Source organism: Hesperophylax consimilis, chromosome 8 (genome assembly GCF_061612785.1).
Source record: "Hesperophylax consimilis isolate HC1 chromosome 8, BYU_Hcon_1.0, whole genome shotgun sequence".
NCBI classification, from domain to species: domain Eukaryota; kingdom Metazoa; phylum Arthropoda; class Insecta; order Trichoptera; family Limnephilidae; genus Hesperophylax; species Hesperophylax consimilis.
Window position 1 is genome coordinate 14,983,080 of NC_142843.1, and position 18,702 is coordinate 15,001,781.

At 33.8% G+C, this 18,702-nt stretch overlaps 1 protein-coding gene across 3 annotated transcripts in view; it reads right to left on the bottom strand.

Moving 5' to 3' along the window:
- The window catches only part of Nos (Nitric oxide synthase), a 314,945-nt gene that overhangs the window by 43,132 nt on the left and 253,111 nt on the right, over positions 1-18,702 (bottom strand). For all 3 annotated transcript variants that reach the window (XM_089634919.1, XM_089634921.1, XM_089634920.1), the window contains exons 11-12: positions 18,548-18,652; positions 10,608-10,675 (exon numbers count right to left, since the gene is read on the bottom strand). In XM_089634919.1, the coding sequence (XP_089491045.1) occupies positions 10,608-10,675; positions 18,548-18,652 (173 nt within the window). The remainder of the gene's footprint in view (positions 1-10,607; positions 10,676-18,547; positions 18,653-18,702) is intronic.

Genomic DNA, 18,702 nt, shown 5'->3' on the forward strand with positions numbered 1-18,702 from the left:
AATTTTAATATCAAAGAAATAATGCTGAAAGCTGTTCGTAATTCAATAATAACTAAATCATTTCAAATCCATGCATTAAAAAAATATTTTATCAATTTTATTTATATCCCATTGTACTTTAGGACCGCAGTTAGGCTATTCGTATAAAGTTTATCAAACGAAGCCAGGTCGGAAATAATATGCACATAAAATTTGATTTATTTTTTATGAAAACCGGATATCCGGACCCAGGGTTAAATTCACCGGTTTTTCATTTTTAAAACTTCCCCTCGTACAATGTGATCTCTAGTTAAATTTTGACAGTTTTTGAAAATAAATTCTAGATCCACAGTGTTATTTTGATATAGTACTATGAGAATATTTCACCATCCTCTCTCCACAACAGCTATCCATTATAATAAATAAATATTCGCAGTTAGCAAAAAAACTCGGTTGACGTATCCGATATATCCGATTCATATGTAGATTCGTGTACCGCATAGAAAGTTCAGTTCAAATCTTAAATCGAAAAACAAAAATAATTATTTATTCTGTGGATAGCGCTTATCAAGAGGATTTGGCGAGAAAAAATAACATGTTAAAGATCCATAGCTCATGATGGAAAATATGTGGCAATTAACTTAGATTTGACTTAAAAATTCCAAATAAAAATGAGTATCACAGTGGCAAATATTTTCAGTAGCGCCCAATTGAAAGACCACCACTAAGAATCGAAATGTTGCTTGAAAAAGCTTTAGGTGTGTTTGGTCACAAGATCTCAAGAACCAGCTACTTCCCCACCTTCCTCTTTACCATCTCCTTCTCCTCTCTAAAACCTTCAGCCTCACATCATACCCCAATTGGGGATACCATAGTTCCCACTGGCTCCCTACTGTTGGGCGCAGTTAGGACCTATGTGCAGTATTCACATAAAAAAACGTACTATTTTCATGAAGTCAGAGCTCATTGTTTCGAGATTTTAGCGAGGCTTACTTAACCGATTGTCTGCTTCATGGTCAAAATTAGAAATCGAACTTCAATGGAGGATAAAATAGCGACTGTAAAATCTTGCAATTTGCAGTGCTTTTAAAATAGTAGTGTCCTCTGCGTGCAAAGTCGTATCTTCTCATGGCTTTAACTATTTAATAAAATGTGTGTTTATTTGAAGTGACCTGAAAGGTAAGATTTTATGTACAACTGTTGTATACAATTAAATCGTTTATTGGAAATCATATTTGTACTGCGCCACTGAGGTGACTTCTCACAAAAACGGTGCTGAAAAAATAGTTCAATTATTATTACTATTCATCGGCATTTTAAGTAACAAAACTATTTGGAAAAGTCCTTTTGTTTCTACATTGAATATGTTAGATTGGATAAGTTCCTAAAGACCTTTTAATTGTACTTGGCTGTGAAAGTTTAAGAGCCTATCTTTTAAAAGGCAAATTTATGCCCATTTTTCAGACTAATTTTCTACAAGTAGAAACTGTTATTTTAAAATGAAATGGAGTAAGTTATTCTGAAAACTTTTAAGTTTATTCCTTAGAAAGGTTAATTTGAATGTTTGGGCTTACTAGAAGTTAGAATCTAATTTGCAATTATTAATTAATTATGTAAGATTAACTGTGAAATTGAGAGGTATCTTTATTAGGGGTGTTATTTTATTCCGATCCTTTGACTCCATTGGTTATATAAAATATCCCTTTTTTTAAATGTAACCGCACAAGAGTTCGAACTGCTCCTAACCGTCTGGAGTCGTAGGGAGGGGAAGAAGATGGGTAAGAGGAAGGTGAAGGAGTACCGGACTATTCTAATCTGATCACGAAACACGGCTAAAGCCATAACAAGCATCCTTTCAATTCTGAATAGTAGTCTTATATCAGAAGATACTGAAAGTATCTTCTCTTCTCCTTTATTATTTGAATGCATTATATTATAAGTTGTAGAAAAATAAAAGATATTTAACAGATATATTTAACCAGGGTTGCCAAAACATATATTTAAAATACCCACAATACAAATACCCCACAAGTTCCTTTACCTTTAAAATTAAACAAAATTTAATTTAATTGAGTAAATATCTATTTTTTATTTTTAACGTCATTTTAATATTTTCTTTTTCCTTTAAGCTAAATAAATAGAAATTAGTTAAAAAATTTGCTGCGTAAGGAATTTTTTTTATTTTTTATTCTTATTAGTATTTGTAAACATTATTTTTCAATATGGTTGGATAACCAGGAAATGCTCTCGTAATATGTATTAGTTACGTTAGTTCTCATATTGTAGAATCCTCCCATTTTCAAATTACCCGGTCGGCTTAAATTTGTGGAAATTCCCCGCAAACTGGGGATATTCCCACGAATCGACATCTTTTTCCGTACCTGCTGGGTTTATAAAAAAAATATTTTTGGCTATTTAATAAAAATATGTTCGGTTCATAAAAAATGCTCCGATTTCACGGATTGAAATTTTCAAAACAATCGCAATGGTTTCAAAAATACTAAAAAAAATCTTTAAATTTTTGTCTAATCCGAATTTTATTTTTGAAATGGTATGCAAGTGGCTTATTGCGTTGATATTTTTTTTTCATGTAAAACTATTAAATTCAGTGGCCTACAGTTAGGACGGGTTGTTTCGGAGAATTTGAACAATTCATCAAATTTCAACGTTCATTTACGGGTTCTGTGAAAGTCCTATTCAAATTTTGTTCTTATATCATTAAAGGCTAGTTGCTTGACAGAACTGAAATAAAAACAGAACTTAAAAATATCTTTCACAGAACTTGAAAATTAACTTTGAAATTTGAATAATTGTTCAAGTTCTCCGAAACAACCCGTCCTTAATGAAACTTTGTTGAATTGTTAAATTTCTATTCTTTATTGACAAACTAATAATATTCTCTCTATTTAAATGTAAAATACTTTCTCAAACTTCTTAACAGTTTTTGTATTTCACCATTTTAGAATTATTCAAATACCGTTTTCATTATCGCCGTACCGACAGAAAGAAAAAAGAAAAAAAGTGTTGCGGGAAGAAAAATGGCCAGCATCGGAGTAGTGCATCTCTAGTAGTTGTCTCGAATATTTAACATTTTAAAATGTCGACAAGCTTCCGTTGGTACGTTAAAAAAGTCGGCAAGAGTGGCGGCACGTTTTGTATGCAAATCCCCTTGGAAATATGTAGATTCTTCCAGGAATAAAGGGTGGTTAAATTGGACAGAAGTGGGCGAAGTTTTAGCACTCGAGATTGAGATTAGCCTTGATAGACAAGAGGGTAAGATTTAAAAAAACCGTTCAGATATTCGAGGCACACCTTACCGAAATAAATTGTTTTTTTTCAGTAAAGCGCCTCGTATCATCATACCTTTCAATATATTATTGTCTGAAATCAACGTCACTTTGCCCTGTTTATTTATTTCAATTTAAACAAGACACAACAATAATTAAGTATTGCATAGAGTTCTACAAATTGAATTATTTATGCAAAAAAAAAATTGTATTTCTTTCCTGGCTCTAAGATAATTTAAAAACCTCTGTAGATTATTAAAACTTTATCAGATTTTATTTCTAAAGCATTTACATTCTTTTGATTTTACAAAAGGCGTGTGTACATTTTTTTATATTCCTTATTTAGAACAAAATTCTGATTTAAAAATATACAGATAAATGCTTATTATTTTTTTTTTTTGTAAAATGATTTTTAGATGAACTTTATTGTACAAATCACAAAACTGTTCAATAAACCTTTTTCACTAGAACTACTATATATGATCATATCTCGAAATCTTTAAAATTTGAATCCTCATTACCAAATTTATACTAACCGAATTGAAAATATTCAAACAAAGTTTTTAATCATCTGTCGTATCGTTTTGAAAATCATCAGCGTATTACCCTATTACTCTGTCACATAAATATTTTGTGACAAGTTTAGTTCTTGCTTAATTGGGGTTATTTTGTCTATGGTGTTTTTTCTCGAACTTTGGCAATATTTTGAAGGAAGGAAGTACAGTTTTGTTTATGGTCACTTCCTACCCGGCCTTCTTGGCCGATGGGTCGGTGGATCCAGTCACTCGCCTTTTAAGGGGTTTCAATCTGAGTTAATCATGTGAATAGAAGTTATTATTTTCTTTAAAAAAAGGCGCGGGGTGTTTATCCTTTCACGTACAGTTCGTGTTAGTTATTATTTTCAGTGGTGATTATGGAATCCCGCTTTTATTGAAAGTTGGCCGGTGGTCATGTCGTAGTACTCGTGTTTCGGACTTGAAACCGCCAATGGTTTGGTCCTAGCTGTGGCTAGTAGTTCTTGGCGGAGTATCCCCGTGTCCTAAGAGAACGGATTGCTGTCCTGGCTCCGTAAGAAGAGTCTGGTTGACTACCACGTGCTGCAGGCCTGATGCCCCTACAGGCGTCCATTGAAGGAGTTGCGTCCTCCCGCTTCCCCTAAGAGAACGGATTGCTGTCCTGGCTCCGTAAGAAGAGTCTGGTTGACTACCACGTGCTGCAGGCCTGATGCCCCTGCAGGCGTCCATTGAAGGAGATGCGTCCTCCCGCTTCCACTAAGAGAAGGATGTCCTGGCCTTCGTCCCGGGTCCGTTCCCCGCTACCGAATACAAGTTTTCGTTCGCCATCCGTTGTTAGTCTTTCGTTTCTCGACCACGTAAAGTTAGTTTAGTTTGATTCAGGAGTCCATCTGGTATGTGCCTATTTTTATTCCTATGGTTATATAGTTATTATCTGTACTCCTTTGTTGTAACTTTTGATGGTTTCAATATATTTTCTATTAAGAATTCACTCTTATTATTTATGATCACCTAACTTACTTGACAGGAAATTATTCCCACAATCTTGAGATGAGATCTCAGCTCTACCGTTTTTGTAAACATTGGAATGTACCTACATTACATTACACCATTACATTACACCGTTACATTTGGCGCTCAACGTTTAAAATATTTCATTTTCGGTGCCGTATCCTTTTTTCTGTCATGTCAGGTTGGATTTTCATTAATACTAGTTGATAATATTAAAATTAAATCGATGTGTGTGTACTTTACATTTATATACTTACATTTACATATTCTATTGTCTACTATTGTTTTTCTTGCTCGAGAATATCTAATTTCTAACATTATAACCTTTAATATTAATGTTATTCAATGTTATGTTCATGTATTCTCATACATAACCTATAATAATTATGTTGTTTGCATTTTCAAATGTCATTGTTTGAGCATAGACAATCTATTACTGTTGAAGTTAGAAGTTTTCGAATGTTTGAGTAAATTAATTATTATTTTTTCTTAAAATATAATATCGATTGTCTATGATTTTTTTTTGTTGATCTATGAACAAGTTTCAAATGCATTAGTACAGGCCTTTAAAAAGAATGCCCAACATTATAATTTACGCCGTAAATCCGTGGTTTATGATATAGGTGATGTCGTTTGGAGGAAGAATTTTGTTCAATCCAGTGGTCCGGATTACTTTTCTCATAAGTTGGCACCAAGATTCGTGCGTAATGTTATAAAAAATAAAGTTTCAGATTTAGTATACACCTTGGCAGATATGCAAGGTAAAATTGTAGGCAATTTTCACGTAAAAGATATTGTTCGGGTAGATTAGTTTTTGTTTTTTTTTCCTTTAAGGAAGCCAATGTTTTAGTGTGTAGGCCTACCAACCCTTCACATTATGGCATTTGTTTCTTTTGTGACTGTTCTGTTCTCATGATTTGGAGTTTGGTACCTCCATTTCTTGTGCTCAGTACGGACACTAAAATCTAGTTTATCGACGATAAACCGTTTATTTACCCTCGGTAAACTGGAACGTGATCCTTGTGGTCACTGGCGCCCAAATTTTGTTAGTTAAGTCTTTCTTTCTTCGTTACTATGTTTTTTCTTGTTATTAATAACATACACTAGTTTCGGGATTTTGGTAGTTTCAAATATTTGATTATATTGGTTATAATACACTTAGTTACATACATGCACACACATTGATTTATTTCTTGGTTCCGTCTGTATAACGGATTATGTTGTAATGCTTTTATTTTTAAGTTTAAGCCCTTCTTTCTTTAGTCCACTGGAGGCCCTTTTATCGGCCCATTGAACCTCCAGGGAACTTGAGAATGTATATCTTGGAATTTTGTGTTTCAGAGACTTGAGCTACTTTCTGATGCACAAAAGTTCTGTTAGTTCTATTATTGCTAGTTTGTATTTCATAAACTTTAAGTATGGTATAACTTTCCTAAAAGTTCTTTAAATAAGTCTTAGTTCATAAGAAAGTTGTTTTGTCTCTAACAAAGTAAGTACTGCTTTGGCGTGCTTAACTAGTAATTAATTCTTTTGGAATTATCACTTTGCCTCTAATACAGGAAAATGTGTTTCTGTTTAGTTTTTAAGTCTAAATGTGATAAACATTAGTGTCTTACTGTTAATACCAGTATTAGACAATAAATTAAGTATTACTAGTGTCATTCATTAAATTTTGGATTGATCACCCCTCGAATAGTGTCAACTCACTGAAAGCCATAGTTGATCACACAATTTTGTTTTGTTTGTACAAGAAATGCTGACGTTTTGTCTACACTTGGAGTGTTCTTTTAAGGAATGCCAGCTTGGTTATTGCCTTGGTCTCTTTTCTTTTACAAACAATGTCACTCTGTTGAGTGTTTGCTGCAGGTTGTTATATGGATTTTTGTATATCCTAAGGTATGAGCTTAACTTACTAGTTTCTGTTTTGCTTTTTAGTACCAATTGACTTTGGTCATGAACTGATTGATAAATAGATAGGTATTGTGTTATGTAAATCCTATTCTGTCCACCTTGATTGGCAGGTATTTATAGTTTTATAAACCTGACCTGATTTGACTTTCGCAAAATGGATAATTTGAATATTATTCTTGTTTGACGACTCTGTTACTTATTGGTATTTCTTCGGAATTGTAAATCCTGGTTCAATAACGAACGATAAAAAAAAAATGATGGATAAATAATCCAATACAAACCCCTACTCTGGTCACGTCTAATAGACAGTTTGTAAACTGATCCTATACTACTAATAACACAGAAAAATATTTTCTTGTGTACTAATTTTGCCAACTTTGAACTCCATTGTTCTGAATTGTAAAAAAAAATGTATATCTATAAAGATATTTTCATTATCTATGATTGTTTAATTTTAAGTATTGTTTAATTTTAAGTTTTGTCATAAGAATGTTGTCATAAGATTTTTGTCATAAGACTGTTAAACCGGATGGACTTAGTTAGATAGGTTTCTCATTTTGTTATTTAATTATAGCGTAAATTCAGTGCAAGTGAGGGCTGTTTAACCACCCTAAAGTGAAGCCTAATTGGACTTTATTTCCTGTGCAAGGAAAAGTGATCTTGTTTTTTTTCTTTATTATTAAGAAATTTATTTTTAAGAAATTTAGTTTTTAAGAAACTTAATTCTAAGTTGTTATTTTAACTACTAATTATTGTTTATGTTTTCATTTTTCTAGATACCTGATGGACTCATAGTTTAGTTTATTAGTGGTCTTAGTTGTTCATGTTTGAGGGCAAACATTTTGTGGGAAGGGGGGAATTGTCACATAAATATTTTGTGACAAGTTTAGTTCTTGCTTAATTGGGGTTATTTTGTCTATGGTGTTTTTTCTCGAACTTTGGCAATATTTTGAAGGAAGGAAGTACAGTTTTGTTTATGGTCACTTCATCCCCGGCCTTCTTGGCCGATGGGTCGGTGGATCCAGTCACTCGCCTTTTAAGGGGTTTCAATCTGAGTTAATCATGTGAATAGAAGTTATTATTTTCTTTAAAAAAAGGCGCGGGGTGTTTATCCTTTCACGTGTCTACAGTTCGTGTTAGTTATTATTTTCAGTGGTGATTATGGAATCCCGCTTTTATTGAAAGTTGGCCGGTGGTCATGTCGTAGTACTCGTGTTTCGGACTTGAAACCGCCAATGGTTTGGTCCTAGCTGTGGCTAGTAGTTCTTGGCGGAGTATCCCCGTGTCCTAAGAGAACGGATTGCTGTCCTGGCTCCGTAAGAAGAGTCTGGTTGACTACCACGTGCTGCAGGCCTGATGCCCCTACAGGCGTCCATTGAAGGAGTTGCGTCCTCCCGCTTCCCCTAAGAGAACGGATTGCTGTCCTGGCTCCGTAAGAAGAGTCTGGTTGACTACCACGTGCTGCAGGCCTGATGCCCCTGCAGGCGTCCATTGAAGGAGATGCGTCCTCCCGCTTCCACTAAGAGAAGGATGTCCTGGCCTTCGTCCCGGGTCCGTTCCCCGCTACCGAATACAAGTTTTCGTTCGCCATCCGTTGTTAGTCTTTCGTTTCTCGACCACGTAAAGTTAGTTTAGTTTGATTCAGGAGTCCATCTGGTATGTGCCTATTTTTATTCCTATGGTTATATAGTTATTATCTGTACTCCTTTGTTGTAACTTTTGATGGTTTCAATATATTTTCCATTAAGAATTCACTCTTATTATTTATGATCACCTAACTTACTTGACAGGAAATTATTCCCACAATCTTGAGATGAGATCTCAGCTCTACCGTTTTTGTAAACATTGGAATGTACCTACATTACATTACACCATTACATTACACCGTTACAACTCTTAACAAACGTAGAAATTTTTTTGACTTACTCTTTCTGTACAAGATTGTAAACTATCTTATTGACTCAACAGCTTTATTAGAAAGGAATCCATTTCATGGCCCTGAACGCATACTTTATTTTTATAAATCATTTAAAATCTAAATACGGACAAAACTCTTTAATCAGACCTATCTTAAAATCTTACAATAACCTCAAGAGATAATTTCCACTGTACCCTTAAAACGTTTAAAATCATGTTAACCTTACAATTAATTATATCAAAACAATTATTTCTTTATTGTTTATCTATTATTTTCATTAATTTTTTACGTAACTCTGAATAGTATGAAATAAAGTCGCTATCCGCGTATGTCTGTTTGTTCGCTTAGTTCTTCTAAACTACGCAACTGATTTTGATAAAATTTCACTATCATTTAGAAAATTTCTTCCGAAAGATTTACGTATATGATACATGCATATTATATTTATAAAAAGTAGAGAAAATTCGATGTTTTATAATCAAGTCGTAAAAATATATTTTTGGACACTACATTGCTAACGCTGGCTAAACCTCATGAGCAGAGATGTGCTTTATTTCAAATAAATCCATTTCAAATGGAAATGCAAAATGCAAAATGGGTATTTTCCATTTTGCATTTTAAATGCTTTTCTAAAAACCGTTTTGCATTTTGCATTTTAAATGCTTTTCTCAATTCATTTTCCATTTTAAATGCTTTTTGCAACATTCTTCCTACTTTCTCCACTCATCTTTTTTTCATAAGCCCCAAATGTCAGTCGGTCCTCAACCTCGCTATGAGAGATAATTTACATTTGTCAAGTTGCTCCCTGGTAGGAGCCCTGGCAATTGAGTGATACCATTACAAAAAATACTGATTCAAATACTGAACATGGCCATGACGCTGTAATATTAAATGTTAGATAGCAGTTTCTATGTTTTTACGTTGGCAACATTAGTCCCGCGCAAATTTTTTGTGGTTTCATAATCTGTAGTCGTGGTGTTTTTGGATTTACCATCATGTAATATGTTTTACATTGATGTCCATTGTTAAATGACAAAATTGTTTAAAAATTCTATAATTATTTTAATTGTTTGACCTGAGAAACCATTTTGCATTTTCAATGCATTTTGAAAATAGGTATTTTGCATTTTGCATTTTGCATTTTCAAATGGAAAAGTTTTGACCCATTTCCATTTTGCATTTCAAATGGTTTTGGGTACCCATTTTGCACATCTCTGCTCATGAGATACATCAAAATTAAGTACTACGGTATTGTATATCTTGAAAAGGTCTACAGAAAAGTCCACGATTGTATATGTCTACCCAGCAACACCCGGTGCACGTCAGCTAGTACTATGTAATATTATAACTTTTAATATCTAGATGATTTCTAATCTGTAACCATAAAAAACTGTTAATGGAACTTAACTGGCTTATTTTATGTTCACCATATTAAATTTTAAATTAAATCAAATGTTTAACAGTATGTTTCCTCAATAAACTTAAGTGAAAAACAAAAACTCTAAATTAGGTTGGTGTGTTGGTAAAGTGAATATGTTTTATAATGTTAGTGGAGATTGTTATTTTAGTATTTGAAGAATAAACACCAAACAATACTCATACCAATTAGTCACTTATATGGTTTTTATGTATCTATATTAAAAATATATATTTCTTTTTTTTTAACAATAACCGATAATTTTAGAGTTAATTATAAATTTAGGTACCTTTATTATTTATTTTATTTTTATTTTAGTAATTTGTACATTAAGGTTTACAAATGACTAATTAATTTTTACATATTAATATTCAATGTTTTTTCTTGTTTTATGTGGCTTCTACACAACATCTTGAATTTTTCAATTTTTTATTATAAAATAGAAACGTGAAAGTAGTTGATGAAAGCACTAATTAATAAAGTGATAACTTTTTTCCATTGTAATTTATCTCGTTCATTGATAATTTGGCGAGAAGAAATGTTAGAAATTGAGAAAGAATTTCACTCACCTATTTCCTTCATCACCTCCTGGATTTTCTTCGAACCGCATCATATCTCCCAAGTCATTTGCGAAACCCTGAAAGAAAGGTTTTTTATAATCAGCTTTTAAGTAAAAAAGAAAAAAATAATTCGAATACAATGTAATTATGTGTTCGAGTTTTGAGTTTTCGATTACAGAAAAGTTGCTTGATATGGGTTTAGATATATTTTATGGCCGCCGTAGTTGAGGGGTTAGACTCTCAACTAGCAATTCGGAGGTTGCGGATTCAAGTAAATTTTATTTGGTTGATTTCTGTTATTTCACAATTTAATAATTAAAAATAACATAAGGCATATTTGCGGCACGTCTCAAAATGCAAAATACTCTCAGTATCGCCCTACTGTAAAACCACCATTCAGAATTGAATCATTGCTTGAAATGGTTTTAGCGGTGTTTTGTCACCAGATCTTAATAGCCAGGTATTCCTCACCTTCCGCTTACCATCTACTTTCCCTCCCTTTACCTTCAGCAACACAACATACCCCAATTATGGATGCCACTATGGATTCACTAGCTCCAGGCGGTTGGGAACAGTTGGGACTGTTGTACGTATTTACATAATATATATGTATATATATATTTTTTTAAAGTGACCAGGTCAGAATAGTCAGGTACTATCCAACTTTCCTCTCTCAGATTCTTCCCGTTTTCATCCTTGCATCCAGCATTACAACATTTCCCAAATTGAGGCGAGTTGCCTCCGAAAATTTTACCGCGACAGGTTGATCGTAAACATCCTCGGCCCTCAGCCGTATGTTGGTATTTTTCTTAATGGGCAATAAACTATTTGCTCGACGCACAGTTTTGTCACATGTCACAAACGTACAGTTCGTTGTACAGTGATAAACTCCCACTAAAAATATCGTCCTTAGTAGAGTCTCTTGGAAGTACTGCGCAGGGTGCCATACTTATCTTACACATAATGCAATGGCTTTATGAAATAAAATAAACACACACAAACGTGCTCAACAGCCCTGAAATGCTTTAAATTATTACCGAATCTACAGGCGAGACTATAATGTGTTGAATTTCATGCTTAGGATCCTTCGCGTAGTGATATATAACTATGAAGCAGAAATATGGCACCAAATCTCATGAATAGTATGCTAGTTTTGATTACAAAAATTATTAAAGCTTATTCATTCTGTAATTATTTTAAGATCAACGCAAAATTATGTCGCTTACGAAATAACAAGTTCGAATATTTAATTTCCTTAGAATTTGATGTAGAACATAAAGACTATACAGAAAGACTATCAACAATATATCTGTGCAATGAAATAAAGAGGGTTCCTCAAGGGCTGTTAATGAACCCAATCGTAAAAGACAAATCAATAACGACAAGTCGCGAGTCGATTAGAAAAGCAAATGATAAAAAGGAACCAGTATTTCAGATATCATCTAAAATACAAACGTTGTTTCTTGAATGTGTGTAAATGTACCTTTATTAAGATGAACAAATATGAGATTTCTCAATAAAGAACTAAGTTGCACTATTCCCCATCCATTATCGAGTGCCTGCATTTCTTTTAAGTACATTATTATCTTATTACTGTTTCAATGACAGAAAAATATATAATACATTATTTATAAAACCTACTCATTATCGACCTAAATATATTTCATTGAAATTAGAACCAAATAATATATACCTTTACTCTCGCGTTCTAAACAGCTTTTCTCTTCATGTTTCTAATCATTTACTAGCCCCTATACACGATCTCTAGGTTCGAAACCACAGAGCTTTCCGTTGTGAAATCAATATGTATAACCTAGTCGGTTCCATGCTAGCACAGTGACAATTCGACACACTTTTAAAAAGTTATATAAAGTTATTAAAAACGATGAAATTTTATTTTAACCTAACCTAACCTAACCTAACCTACTTAACCCAGTTAATAATGTTTTTGTTTGATAACTTTCCATGACTTTATATAACTTTTTAAATATGTGATGAATTATCATTTTGATGATTTATCCGGTCACCAACCTAGTCACAAGTTTATTATATTCGTAATAATATTTGCTTAAATTTTTATATGAAAGAAAAAATATCTAATGTCCGCCTATATCACATTACGTATCACAATAAAAGGAACAAAATAATCGAAAGCTTTCCCTTCAGAAACGTACTTGTACTTAATACAAAACAATAAAATAATCCTTAGCATTCATTCTATCCAAACAGCCCACACTCGGCCGATATTAGAAAACATTTTTTCCCTCATTCCCAGGCATTTTCTCGTGTTTGCGGTTTTGTTTCGTATATTAGACTCGAAATACTTTGAGTAGGTTTTCTCGAGCGTGCCGGGAATATCTGGAATTGTATCTAAATCTTTTGCACTATCGCATCTCCACTCTTCCACTTTACACACGTTTTTTGGTCATTCGGGTGGAAATATTTAAAACCAAGTCGCGGATGTTCTGTGCGTGCTACGATATCGAACAGGATCTTCAAACGTGTCCTTATGTGGCGTACATACAACCTTAGATTGCAAATAGGGTAGTCCGGATTTAAAAAAAATCCGGATATTTGGAATATTCACATTGGAATCAGATAATTAATAAGGATGTACGACATTGACACAAGTATACACAGGAAACTGCCGCTTTGCACTGCCGGCCGGTCCGGCAGTGCAAAGCGTCATACGGTAAATTATGTGTTCGTACGCAAGGGTAGCGGGGGTGACTGTTCATCACATCACCCGCCCCCGATCAGTACCATTAATATAAGTAACTATCTAACTAAAGTACTAGGAATTAGCGCCTTTCAAAAATGATATTTATTGTCTAATAGTTATAAAACTCTGTCCATCCACAGGGACTTTTTTTGTTTATAATCGCATACACGGCTTACCAAAGCGAGCGAGTGCCGCCCCCTGAAATCTGCCGCCCCTAGGCTGCGGCCTTTAAGGCCTATTGACAAATCCAGGACTGCATCTAGTCAAAGTAAGGCATGCTTGAATAATAAAATGGATGTAGTACCTACATTTTAGAAAAAGCCAATCATTCGACTATCTAGTCAAAGTTATCCACCTAGTAAGAGACTTGTCCAATAATAAAATGGATGCAGCAGATTTTTGAAACCGGAAACGGAACGTTCAAACAAATTTTACAGACAGATGAAATTCCAAACGGTCGAGTTAAAACTGAATAATCTGATGCTTGTATCAAGATGTGAAAAGTCGCGCGAAACTTTATTGCACTGAACGTTAAAACGAAATTATAATATAAAGTACAACCTGCGTTAAATTACTAATAAAGGGTTTATATTTGTTTATAACAGGTACCTAACTACCTACAAATCGATATATACACCTGCACAGTCACGAACTTGGGTATTGACTAAAGTAAAAAAATGTTAAATGTTTACGATAGTTTTATAAATTTGTTTTAATGTGACATATTCTTCGATGTGTAAAATTTGACTTGAGGTATTGACACGCGATATTATAGACTTGCCTACTTTCTAAATATCTTTTTATTTTGTTTATTTTGTTTATTTAGGAAAATCAACAGATTTTTTACATCTTTAAATAATTAACTTATAAAAAATACAAATAATATCTAATGATAGGTTTTCACTTAAAAAATTAATTATAATAACAAACTAAGGGTCCAGTACCCGTGGGCAAAAAATATTTACAGAAAATACAAAATACTAAATAAAGTAAACATAACATCGGATATAAGAACACAATTAAATTACAAAATATCAATTTTATCCTCACACAACACCAATAATCACCAATATATGTATATACCTACAACTAAACTGAACAGATGTTTATAAAATGAGTCACTTGTAACTGGACAGGGTTCATATCAACAACATGATAACTTGCAGTATGTTATTAATTATTATTTAATAATAGATAAGGTATCTTTTTTAAATGTTCCTAAACTACACGAAAATATGTCAATATAATTAAAATTCTTATTGTATAGGGTACAAGCTCTGAAAATAAAAGCGTTTTGTCTGAGATTAGTGGAGCATTTTTGAAGATGAAAAAGTGACTTATCTCTAGTTCTAAAGCTCGGGACTCTAAAATTAATCTCACACAAAAGGGGCGAACAATCAATAAGGCCACTGATAATTTTATAGAGATATATTATATCTGCGGAGTCTCTTCTAGTTTTTAATGGTATTAGTCCATAATATTCCATCGAGCTGTTAATCCCGTGGTTACCAATATTCATCTTAAAATATATTTTCGACGAAAAATTAGAGACACTCTTGTCGTAAAAATTATAGCGTTTTAATACAACACAAATGATTAAGATCAGGAATTATGAGTCAATTTCCTAACTGGCAAACGGTTTACCGCCCCATGTAAATAGGGCATTAGAAACAGAGGCAGCCTGGCCCGACTAACTTCCGACAATAGTCCCGGGAAGTCGACAGTGACATACGATTGAATTCAAATATTCGTCGGTCAGGAATGTTCTTGGCCATTTTTAATTGCCTTGGAAAAGGGTCTGCCATAAATGTTCATTATAATATGTAAATCATCATCTTTACTCATATATAGTTTAGTGATGCAATCACCACAGGGCGCTTAACACCGTCTCTTGTAAATAAAATAAGCATGTTAGTAAATTTAGGTAAAAACGTAGTATTTTCAATGTAGTTACTGTAATTTTACCTACAGAAAGAAAGTACTACATTTTTACTTACCAACAGCGCTGAAATTACGATTACATAAAAAATAATATCATCTTTTTTAAAACAAAAAACGGCTAATATTAAATAATGAATGTGTAATGGCTACGTCACCGCTGCTAGGGTCATCATATCATAACCAGACCGCACGAGTAAAAAAGCTAAATCAACAATCAGACTTACGAAACATCAATTGAAATATCGGTACCGCGATACGTAAACTGCTGATAAGAGAATGTTTGCATACAGGTGATGCAAATGTTCATACAATGAACCGAGTCAGCGATCCTGCAGGTTCGATGTCCAGACGCTACTCCAACCCTATTTAAGCGGAGAAGGATCTAAGTTCATTATCATTCCAGACAAGTCCGACTCGGCATAACGTTAGTCTGCGCCTCGGCCCCTCGGCATCTTCGCCGGCCAGCATCCTCCGCTCATCTGCAGACCAGCCCATCGCACCTTCGCCTACCTCGTTCACGCCGGAGTACACGGAAGACCTCACGTCTTCACCAGTGCTAAACACGTCCACGAGGCCGGTCTCCACGATTCCATCGCCGCCATCGTCGTCTACACCTGATATCATCGTCATCAGTCCAGAGCCATCTCTCAAATGCGCAATTATACTGACTCAAAATAAACATTGTGACACACAACATTATCTTTCACTGTCACAAAAATTCTTCTTTCCAAATACAACAATTTGCATGGTTTTTAATTTGGTAATTATTTTTTACTTTGTAACCAAGTTATATTATTTTTTCGCAAATGTACACTCCTCTTCCACCCACAAGCAAATGCTTTTAATGGAAGTGTAGTATAAATTAAAACAGTATGACTTGTAAATAGTAAGAAGTTCAGTAATCACTTCCCATATTCAACTATTATTTTGTAAATTTCGATAATTACTTACAACGATATTGTAAGTAGCAGTTTCTAATCTCAGAGATATTCTAAAAATGGGGATACAGCATTAAATGCTATGTCCCTAATTTTGCAACATCCCGTGTTCGACCCATCAGACTTGGCTGATCTGTTTTCCTCTGAGAAAAGGCCTGAACAAACCGCCGCGTTCAAAGCGCGTCCGCGATCCCGTGCACGGTGGCGATCAGATGTTGTGTATGAACTTGTAGCAAAGTGTTCACATCGAAGCGTTCTCAGATTGGCCGCGGCGTCCTGTGCAGCGTCTGGACGCGGCGATCGCTCGCGTCTGCGATAAGTTGCTGCTTGCAGGATCTGCACGCTGCACGCATCTCTGAGTTTGTGGTATTTCTCATGATGTCGGATACAAATACAGAGAGAATGATCAACGAAATTAGCATCTGCCGATGGTTTTTTCATGTTTTCAGCAATTAAATTACAATTACTATCACTTTTGATATAAAATATAATAAACATAATCGATTAGCTATGAATATTCATATTTTTCCGATATTAAATCGCTTATTTTGAGATGTGTATTGACTACACAGCGCCGGAACGCGTGTATTTTTTTAGTACAGTTCTATGTTTATATGTTGTACAAAAGAAGTTGTAATTATTATATATGTGTTCGATTAATTTGTTTTATGTAAGTGTAAACCATTCTTATTTAATTTTGTCCCCCCCATTAATCTGATATTTAAAATATTGAAATCGAAAGAAACTCTTGTAATTAAAATTCATTAAAAAATAGTTTATTCAAATATACATAAATTCTAACAAAACTGCATTATGGGATTCATTTTATCCTACCAACCCGTCGAAATTATTTATCTTACCAAACCGTCTTTTAAGTAAATTTACACTTTTCAGGGGCTTTTTCACCATCTTCCCAATAGCTTATCTACCCTAATAACGAATATTATTAAAATAAAAATAAAATACTTGCAGTGGTTAAAAAAATCGGCCAACTTATCCAATATATAGCCACTATACATAGGTTCGATTACCGAATTATAAACTCCAACTTAATAAATAAATAAACCGTAAATCGAAAATATTCGTTATTAGGGTAGATAAGCTACTATCTTCATCATCTGCAATAGCCGCTAAAAGTAATAATTCTTCTTCAGATTCGTCTCCAAACATGATTATGATTATTTAAATGGTTCCCGCTCCGAGCTATACCTACCACACAACCGACACGAACGTACGAATGCCACGGACGCCAGCTGATCGCTAATTGGTCGCTAGTTTGGTGTGAACGGTTCTGCACGCACACAGGACGCTGACCGTGCACGCCATCGCGGACGCAAAATGATCGCGGCGGTTTGGCCTTGCCTTAAGACTGTCCCTCAGTATGATAAAGCCAGTACCTGCCCGTTAAGTGCCCAAGACTCCATACGTCAAATTTTAATCCCTCGGGGCTAGTAAAAAATATTAAAACATCGAATTTTTTCTCTTAATATTCAATTCCAAATTAATTTTCTTTTTTGAACGTTTTTCAATGATCAAAATTACAAAAAAATCAAAATCACTATAATCAGTACCTGTATGTGTTAGTAGTACCTAGTGTTTTGTGAACACCTCACCACGAAAACCTGTGCTGAGGAGTTCCCAAATACAGTATTACCAAATAATCATGTAATAATATAATCAATTTTTAAGTAGACCTATTAAAAAAGATATATTATTTATTATTAAGATCTATTAAATACTAATACAATTGTATTGTGTTTTTTTCGAGTGATTATTATGTCCTTATGGACGTCTCATTTGGTGACAGATATTACATATATATTACCTGACCTGAGTGGTTTTAAACTGAACTATTGATGTAACTCGAAGCTAGGCAAGAAGAGGAGTGGTTTGACAATATTTTATGGCATCACGTAATAGACCAACTGCCGTGTTAAACACCCCTTAGCAAAACAACAATAGTCTATTCCAAAAACTCTGCAAGCTTACTAGTTTCCTTCTTAAATACCTATAAACATTTTCAACAAGGAATCAGAATTATAAAATGCGACACCTTACAAAATATGAGAATAATTATTTCGTTAAAATCCTTTTTTTTACGGTTTTTTTTACCGACTGCTGATATCGATAACATTATTCCATCGCTACAGCATCAAACAATCTTTCCGATCTTTGACGATTTTATCACAAGTGATTATTTGAGCCTCCATAAATCTTTTTACGGTGTTTTTTAAAGGTCAAAGCTGATTCTATTGTTTTCTTTGTGACAGCTAGATTTGAGTACTAGTGATTTTCTTTTAATTGAAAATAAAATTGAATTATTAAGAAGAAATTAATCGTATTCTTACCTCTCCGTTTTCCGGTGGGTCTCCATTGCCGAATGTTGATGTCACGATGAGAAGAAGTGCTTCGTGTTCGATGGACGAAACGTCGTAATCCGTCATGGAGTAGACCTGATAAAAAAATAATGATATAAATGCAAGCACCTTCCAACCCTACTCTT